At 35.6% G+C, this 10,084-nt stretch overlaps 1 protein-coding gene across 1 annotated transcript; it reads right to left on the bottom strand.

Annotated features, from left to right (window-relative positions):
• Positions 1-332: 332 nt before the first annotated feature.
• Positions 333-6,699, bottom strand: LOC107816397 (uncharacterized). The gene is made up of 3 exons (XM_016642111.2): positions 6,471-6,699; positions 841-1,001; positions 333-551 (listed from the first exon to the last, which is right to left on the bottom strand). The coding sequence occupies exons 1-3, from the start codon at positions 6,538-6,540 to the stop codon at positions 534-536; spliced, it is 249 nt and encodes an 82-aa protein (XP_016497597.1). The 5' UTR covers positions 6,541-6,699; the 3' UTR covers positions 333-533.
• Positions 6,700-10,084: the final 3,385 nt, after the last annotated feature.

Consider the following 10,084-nt stretch of genomic DNA (forward strand, 5'->3'; position numbering starts at 1 on the left):
TTGTCCACTTCAGCCATATCAATGCCACATAAGCTCGATCAGTAGTCAGAAGGGTTTAAAAGTTTTATTTTGATCAAGTTGAGGTGTTTGGATGAAACTTTATGGAGTATAGGGACCGGGATGACAATTCGAAACTAGTACAAGTGTCCTTAATTATTTAATTCAATTTTCTTCATGTGCGGGCTTGATTCCTCTTCTTCGTCCAGGCATGTGCAAATATTAGTGCAAGTGCCTTGTAGAATCATATGACCACCTTATCTGAAAATTTCTGCAAACTCTATAATCAGATGGTAGAGAATCCTTTATAAAAGCCTATCAATGCAACAAGATAGTTGAGCAAGCCAGGTTTTCCCATTCCATTCATAACAAATTATTAACAATCATTAATCAAAAACATTTGTTGCTGAAAAGGGTCACTGGTTCCAAGAAGTACAACAGTTAAAACATAAACGCAAAAAGGTAGTCACCAAGTCACTGAACATAAGCCAGAAGTAGTGAACTGTGTCGTCTCATTGAAGGTAATTTGCCTGAAATCAGATGCAGCCACCCAACTGCAAAGAAAAATAATTAGACAGTTGAATTTACTGAATTGAAAGGCAAAAGAAAAATGGCAAATACTACAATTCAGACAAAGGTGATTTTGTTTTTCCGATCATGCTTGTTTTTCCGATCATGTTTGAAAGTTCATTTTGTTTCTCACTCCAAATTTGGGATTTTACATACAACTATTTTTTGTCCAACACCTAAAAATTACTCCATAAAGAGCTTTGTATTAAACGTAAATTGCCAATATATGAATGTCAGAAAGTTCAAAACTATTTATTAACAGTTGATATGTACCAAAATGGAATCAATTTCCTCCTGAGACACGGGTGTTCTTTTGGGTTGGTCAGAAGCCTTCCCTGCAGCAGACATGCTAGATGGGGACCTTGAGAAAAATGTTCGAGGAGCTTCTTCAGCTGCTGAAGTTTTCTGATGTTGGGAATTCTGGGATGTGGAACCTGCAGAACAAAAAGAACCTTCACTTTTAGATCAAGAAAGTGTACAAGCAATCAAGCATATTATCCAGATAAAAGCTAAAAGCATTATATAACCCATTCTCTATCGTTAACAAACAAGATCCACAACTGGCACCTACTTTTCCTGTTCCTGTGATGATAGAAAATAATTCCAAGAGGGAAAAAAACAAGTTCATTATGCATCATTTAATTGAAAAGGCTAAAATAAGATATTAGTTACAACAAGCATGAGCAATGAAGAGCAAAGGACTTAGGCAGCATGAAAAAGAATAAAAACAGTTGCTACCCCAGGATTAAAACAATCGAACAGAAAGAGGAACAAAGGGATATGATTGAACACTACCACAATGGGTTGTAGCAGTCAGTTACACCATTAGACTTCTAGACAGGCAGCTAGCAGTGGTGCATTAGGAATTTTGCTACAACAGGATAAAGCAGAGTCTGATTGTATTGAACGGGCTGGACTATGTTCTTGGATCAAATAAATTACAATAAGCTTCAGTTGTTGTTTCAGAAGAAACGAAAGATTGCAGTTCTCTGAACTTGCAAGCCTATAAGACAAACATTTTCCTGCCTTGGACTAACAATTTAATTTGCTTTAGAAAATAATAGAGAGATTCAGGGATTGATCAACACTCTTCCAAACCATGTGGGGACACAACCAACCTACTTTTCAGGCTACATATTCATGAGATGCTGGAGGATTAGGTAAATACTATCAATTTTAAACCCACAATGGACCTTAGCCAGATTGGATTGTGCAGAAATCACCAGTCCAATTGTCACTATGGTAAAAATATTTGTGTTAGCATCAAATGTTACCTTCAAACAGATGCCCTTACATATACGAGTTCTACTTGTTGGTTTCAGCATAATAATTGATTAGTTATTGACTTAGTAACTTCAAGGATTACATTTAACGTTTCACTTTCTTTTTTCATTCTCTATTTTTGTCTTGGTATGACCTTGAAATATACTCAGGCCTCATTTGTTTGCACTTAATGGAGGTCTGAATCTTAATCATTCAGATCTCAGACATTAAGTACGTTTGTTTTTAAAGTCTGAATCTTAATCATGAAGATCTTGATCATTAAGCGTGTTTTTTTTTTAACTTCACAACCACTTAATGGGTCTGAATAGGTCTGTATGATTAAGAGAATAGGTCTGTATGATTAAGATCCACAACAAAGACTTCATTTCATTAAGATGCTATCATCCACATTCATTATTAATTGTCGTCACCGCCTACCATTATCAACTATCACCATGCCACCTACTACCACCATACTCAACCACCGCCGCCACCACCACCACCACCATTACTACCATACTCAATTATAGCCGCCACCATTATCGACAACCACCACCCACCATCTTCACTACACCCACCACCATCATTCTCAACCACAACCACAAATTCATTCACCTAAACTAATCACCCCATCACCATCAACAACCATAGCCAACACTGCCCACCATTATAAACTACCACCACCTTCCTCAATCACAACTACCACCACCGTCGCCACCTACCATTATTAATTATTGCCACCCACCACCACTATCCTCAACCATAATCGCTATCACTACCAATCACCACTAACTGCTACCCAGAACCACCACCAACTACCGCCTCTAGTCGACATTCACAAGCACCACCGTTAGCCATCACCACCACTAACTATCATATTTTAAAAATATATATATATAATATTGATAGAATATCAGATTAAATAGTATTTTATTTGAATTTTGTGTTTATTAATTTTCAAATAAAGATAAATTTTATACATTCAGATGTTAAAAAACAAACAGCCTTAATCATTTAGTATTCAAATCTTGATACACATCTTAATATATTCAGATGTGTATTCAGATTCAGATATCTTAATCTTAAAGCACATCTTGATATTCAGATTCAGACGTCTTAATCTTTAAAAAAAACAAATGAGGCTTTATTGAACTATTAGCAAGATAATGCACAGCCATCAGTGATAGGGCAAAAATGGCAGCAATAATACAACAACAACAACAACAACAACCCAGTGAAATCCCACAAGTGGGGTCTGGGAAGGGTAGTGTGTACGCAGACCTTACACCTACCTATGAAGGTAGAGAGGTTGTTTCCGAAAGACCCTCTGCTCAAGAACGTAAAACAAATGGAGCAATATAGAAACAATAGCAACAACAATGTAATAAGACAGTGTAAACAAATAATACTACGAATAATGACAGAGATCCACGAAAATGAAATAACAAGAATAGTGCCACTCTCACGGCTAATACTGACATATCGTATATAAACAAGGGACTAGGAATAGGAAGGTACCCGACTAGTACAACTACTACTAGTAAGACAAGGCAAACTCTAGACTGTCTATCAACCCACCACCCTAATTTTCAACCTCCACACCTTTCTATCGAGGGTCATGTCCTCGATAAGCTGGAGCAAAACCATATCCTTCCTAATCACCTTACCCCAATTCTTCTTAGCCAGATAATGCACAACCAACAGTGATAGGGCAAAAATAGCAGTAACAATCTAGATTTTAAAACCAGGATCATTGAGGGCCACTAGAGTGAGAAAGATATACATGAGAAAGATAACCCATGCAGAAAGAATAATACATATCAGAGACCCCAAAGCTTTGCTACAGTAGTAGGCACGCAACCTGTGATGCGTGGATTAGGCGCATGTCATGGGTTCGAACCCAACAGCAGACAAAAGCCTGGTATTTATGTGGAGAAGGGTAGAGGGGCTGACCCATTATCCACCCAGTTTCGAACCATGCTCTACTCCTGGATTTCTTGGTTTTCAAAGAAAAAAAACTAATACATATCAGTTTTTTTTTTTGGGGTTTTGGGGGTAATGTTGATCCGAGACATCTTGCGCGCACCTCAAGTAATTCACAAGGCACCAGCACAGGTACCATGTAACACTGTCAGCTAAGACTTAAACAAATAGGAAGAAATTACCTAGCATTTTTTGGGTATATATTAGGAGTTGTATTTTCAAATCGTAGCGCAAATGCATATTTGATGAGGCAAAATACAACCCTGATTTTTTGTTTAGTGCATGAGGAGAAGCCTCAATGTCCAAAGGAGGATATTGAGCTTCAGCCACACATACCATTACATAATACATGTAAAAGTTTGGTGAGAGCAAATAGCAAACTTGATCTTCTGCTCATTTTACTGGGAGAAGTCCTCAATGTGCAAAGGAGGCTATTAGACTAAGACCAATGATCAGCATTCTGGTACAAGAAACAATGGTGATTATTTGTGGTGCAAGAGCACAAACTAAAACTACCAGCAACCTGTGAATTCACCATAGGACGTGAAATTGTTTACTACAACTTCTTGGACTACACGCAAATTGGTGAATTTTGACAATCCTGCCTAAATTGGTGAATGATGTTATCTAAGGTGAGGCAAGTAAAGCACCACCAGAGCTGCAGTTGATTAAGAGGCACTCGTAGATATAGCACAGGGCAGGTTTGTAGGAGGATATGCAGATAGTTAAAGGCCAGCGTAAGTGAGTACCCCTACAAGTTTCACCCAACTTACTAACAGCCATTAATCTCCATCAGCATTCAAGGGCCATATCTCAGCTACAGCTAAGACGAAACTATGAATATGAAGTCAAAAGAACTAAGTGATACAGAACACTGATGAGCAAAGACTAGATCAATGAGACTTTCCATAATAAAAGCATCACTATAATGAATCTTATTAATTGTTTCCAACATGACAGCCTTTGTACTCAACAACATAGCACTAAAAAGTGTACCTTTGCGCAGCTTTCGAGAAAACAGTTTTTCTATCAAGTTTAAGAAAACATTTTTTGGCATTTCTCATTGCTCAGTGTAATTCGACGACTAAACCATTCTTTGTGTGAAGTTTATGGGGCCCCAAACCAAAGTGAAGTTGTAGATCATTTATTGCATTTGAATATTTTCAATTCTATCTAGCTTCTCATCAACCTCTCCTCTAGTCCCTAGATTTTGGCAACCACATCGTCCTTCAGTTTTTAAATTTTGTTTTGGTGGCATCAAACTTTCCTGCCAAAAGTTCCATAAGTTGTCTCATTCCTCCAGAATAGGCAGGTGGTTGTTGTCTCCTGTTTCTCAAACGTAGGTCCTCCTCTCCTTCTCTTATTTTTGGGCCATGAGGTTTTGCAATTTTTTACCAGAAATGTTTGTTAATTATCTTGTTAATGGGTCATAGATTTTGGATTTGGATTCACCCAACTTCCCTGGCCAGCCGAATTTTATGGTTGACGGAAACCACAAACTCCCCACATTAGGTTCAAACCTACACATCCTGATATAAGCATTGATAACGTTACAAACATCTAGATGCATCCTTGAACAGATGGCATACAACAGAGCCACTCTGTCCAAGTATGATTTTGAGATATTAGTATTTGGAATCAGCCTGCCACTTCTTAAACTGAGGGAAGGTATTCCCATGTACATAAATTCTTTCCTTTTACGCATACCTTGTCTCCAGATGTCTCGTAACTCCAATTTGCTCCAAATGAGCATAGCCTATGTTCTATTTCATCCAAGTCGGGTTTGTTAATGAAAGCCAAAGTTTGACTATCATCTGCTGGTTGTGAGACACGGCATAGCTTATTGATGGCTTGGGCAAAGTAGTCAATTCTTCTTCCTCTAACAGTAGAGCAATTAGAGTTTATGTCCAGATTTTTGTTTTAAAAAAAAACTCACATAATTTCTAGGCAATAAGAGCGGAGTGATTTAGCAAGATCACCCCAATAATAGATATTTAGAACTTGAGCAACGAATTCATCTTCTTCCACATTTGCTCGTAAGAAAGTGAATGAATGAAAGAGAAAGAAAGATGCTTCTTATTTTTAAAACTACTCGCAATTGGTCTTAATTTCCAGTTTATTTTTTTCATTTTGGACAACGATGGTGTTGGGGCCAGCTTGCAGGCACCTTGACTATTCTACCGGGTATCTGCTACCTCCCACCAGCACAGTCACCGGACATCTTTGTCCACCAAGGCTTAGGCAGAGGGGGGAGGAATAACGTGGTATTGTGTGTTTTCATTTTGATTTCAACCTGAGACCTCAATTTTTAGTATTTTTCTAGAATTATAGACAAATTCTAGTTTCGAAGCAAACTAAATTAGGGATCCTAAACCACCATCCCGAATCCCCCTCCTTCCTAGCCAACAATTTCTTTCAGAGATATATCATTTAATTGAAACAGCATACAACCATGAGTAAACAAAAGAAATCAATTAATCAACTTTGCTTCAATCCCAAACTAGTTGAGATCGGGTAAAATCTATACGATACTGCTCTAAAACGTAAGCCAAAACCGAATACCGGAACTGAAGAATCCATCAAAATATTCCTAAATACAGAGAAAAAAATACACGGGCGAACGAGTAGAAATAGAGGATATATGGATGATGAAATACCAGAAGGCTTAGAGTGCCTCTGTGGAAATTTGATGCGTGGGATTCTCTTCATTGCTTGCGCTCCGCTCATTTTGCTCTCTTCTTCGATTCGTCTCTTCTATCCCTTCGAGGGCATAAGCGAAAGGTATAAAGACAAGAGCTGTTGAAATTAGACTTTCTAGCAGCGGAAATTGAGAAAAGTGTAAGTCGCAGTACGCTCATGCGATTTATAAGTCGTAAGAGCTCATGCGATTTATAAGTCGTAAGAGCTCATGCGATTTATAAGGCGCAATCACAATCTTCTATGATCAAAAGCAGGGGATAAAAGCCTCTCATTAGCCAAGTGTCACAATGCAAGCACGACACATGTCACATTCAGACAAGACTCCTACATATTAGGAATAAACTAACGAAATACAATCTTAATTACATTAGGTATTTTCGATAGAACTTATTTACTCAAATTTTTTTTGCAAAATTCTTCTAAAATCGCCGGTAAAGATTGTCTTCGAATTAATTAATTTAAATCTTCTATAATTAAAAGCAGGGGATAAAAGCCCCTCATTAGCCAAGTGTCACAATGCAAGCACGACACATGTCACATTCGGACAAAACTCCTACATATTAGGAATAAACTAACGAAGTACAATCTTAATTACATTAGGTATTTTCGATAGAACTTATTTACTCAAATTTTTTTTGCAAAATTCTTCTAAAACCGCCGGTAAAGATTGTCTTCGAATTAATTAATTTAAATTTGTTTAAAATCATTAAATGAATGGTTTTTTACATTTATTCCGAAACCGCCGCTAAAGATTCCCTGCGTTTATTTATTAATTTAAATTTGTTTAACAAGCCTTAATTGAACGTGGGTAAAATAATTTGTTTAACAAGCATTAATTGAATAACAAGCATTACTTGAACGTGGGTAAAACAAAAAAAAAACCGTTCAAACTTCCATTAATATATCTAAATTAAATTTATTTTAATTATTTTTAAACAAACGTGACCGGAATCGTTTTACTCCACAAAATTTGGTAAACAAATTTTAACTTTAATTAACCCTAAATTTTATCTGCAAAGTCACGTTTTCTCTCTGCAAAGTCACCTTATTTTGAATTGTCAAACCCACGATTTACTATATTGGGTATCAACTGCTCAAAGCTCAAAATATATATTTCTTCCACATGTACAACTGCTTCAATTCTAATGTTCGTTCTTCTACCAAGATTTCAACAAAAATTACGAATTACCCAAAAGATGGCCGCTAACAATGATTTCATCAAGGATATAACTATATCAAAGATGCAATGGAAGTTGAAAGTTCGCGTTGTCCGTATGTGGGAAAAATCGGATCGTTTTAATCCTGGCTCTATATTCTCCATTGAATTGGTTCTACGAGATGAAAATGTTTTTTTATTATGTTATTGGCTTGCTAATTCCTTTCTGCTATTCGAAATTTAAATGTCAATATCCATAGATTTGTTTTGCTCTTCCAGATTTAAATGTCAATATCCAAACATTTGTTTTGCTTTTCTAGATTTTTATAGGAATATTTCGTTTAGTTCGAACTGTAAAACAAGTTTATTACCAATGCTCAGCTTTATATCCCGTATACATGTGGATAATTTGTAATTGTTTTTCTTTGACAATTGCACGCAATTAATTATTTGTACAAGCATTTTTTCTGCAAAGTCACGTTTTTCTTTGATAATGTGTGTTTCTGCTTTGCTTTTAACTACAAAACAATAACTAGACAGAAAAATAGCTGGAAAAAATTAAAGAAATTGCCACAGAAAAAACTGCCACACAACCTCTACCAATTTAACCCCCACGTTCTGCCACTCCTACAGTAACAACAAATGCACATTCCAACCATCTCCTTAACAACTCCATCCACAAATCTTCCCCACTTACACACCATACCCACTTCCACACTATTATCTTCCCATGATATTATAAAATCTGATGAAAAGGGAGACGGTAAAAGAAGAACAAGTGACAGAAAAACGAAAACTGATAAACTCCAAAGATATTACGTACAATTTATTTCTGGAAAATCTCGATAGCGTCATCTCTCTAAATTAACAACGGTATGATCTTTATATCACTTTTTAATTTAGTATGTAGAAGTATATTCGTGTTGTCAACTTATTAATATACTAACTTACATAAGCCTCCGTACCTAAATACTTATATTGTAATTAATATACTACCTTATAATATACTTCTTAGGTAAATAAACAGAATTAGCAACACAACTGTTATTTACAATACGTTTGTTTCTTTTTTTGAACAGAGTGGTTACATGTCTTGAATTGCTAAAACTTATGAAATTCCTATTTTGCCTTTAATTTTCAGAATTGCTCGATCGATTTGTTTAACAATGTGTTCTGACAACATTCGAAATCTATCTATAATTAAAAGCAGGGGATAAAAGCCCCTCATTAAGCCAAGTGTCACAATGCAAGAACGACACATGTCACATTCGGACAAGACTCCTACATATTAGGAATAAACTAACGAAGTACAATCTTAATTACATTAGGTATTTTCGATAGAACTTATTTACTCAAATTTTTTTTGCAAAATTCTTCTAAACCGCCGGTAAAGATTGTCTTCGAATTAATTAATTTAAATTTGTTTAAAATCATTAAATGAATGATCTTTTGCATTTATTCCAAAACTGCCGCTGAAGATTCCATGCGTTTATTTATTAATTTAAATTTGTTTAACAAGCCTTAATTGAACGTGGGTAAAACAATTTGTTTAACAAACATTAATTGAATAACAATCATTAATTGAACGTGGGTAAAACAAAAAAACCGTTCAAACGTCCAGTAATATATCTAAATTAAATTTATTTTAATTATTTTTAAACAAACGTGACCGGAATCGTTTTACTCCACAAAATTTGGTAAACAAATTTTAACTTCAATTAACCCTAAATTTTATCTGCAAAGTCACCTTATTTTGAACTTTCAAACCCACGATTTACTATATTGGGTATCAACTGCTCAAAGCTCAAAATATATATTTCTTCCACATGTACAACTGCTTCAATTCTAATGTTCGTTCTTCTATCAAGATTTCAACAAAAATTACGAATTACCCAAAAGATGGCCGCTAACAATGATTTCATCAAGGATATAACTATATCAAAGATGCAATGGAAGTTGAAAGTTCGCGTTGTCCGTATGTGAGAAAAACCGGATCATTTTAATCCTGGTTCTATATTCTCCATTGAATTGGTTCTACAAGATGAAAAGGTATTTTTATTATGTTATTGGCTTGCTAATTCCTTTTTGCTATTCGAAATTTAAATGTCAATATCCATAGATTTGTTTTGCTCTTCCAGATTTAAATGTCAATATCCAAACATTTGTTTTGCTTTTCCAGATTTTTATAGGAATATTTCGTTTAGTTCGAACTGTAAAACAAGTTTATTTCAGATATGGCTAAAAATGGACACGTTCGAATTAGTCCAAATGCGAGTTCTCAAATTCAAGAAATGGGAGAACGTATAAGGGTACGACGTCGCAACGTTTATTCCTTTAATCATTTTGACTCAAAGACTGAAGTCATCTGTAATGTCCCAGTTGCGATACAAAATTATTCACATGTATCGAAGGGTT

This window comes from Nicotiana tabacum, chromosome 5 (assembly GCF_000715075.1).
Source record: "Nicotiana tabacum cultivar K326 chromosome 5, ASM71507v2, whole genome shotgun sequence".
NCBI classification, from domain to species: domain Eukaryota; kingdom Viridiplantae; phylum Streptophyta; class Magnoliopsida; order Solanales; family Solanaceae; genus Nicotiana; species Nicotiana tabacum.

What these genes read in the sequence shown, in the direction of transcription:
- LOC107816397 (XM_016642111.2), bottom strand. Translation starts at nt 6,540, where the DNA reads ATGAGCGGAGCGCAAGCAATGAAGAGAATCCCACGCATCAAATTTCCA. An exon ending in GAGGCACTCTAAGCCTTCTG is followed by an intron (nt 1,002 to 6,470) that starts GTATTTCATCAT and finishes TTTGTTCTGCAG; the next exon opens with GTTCCACATCCCAGAATTCC.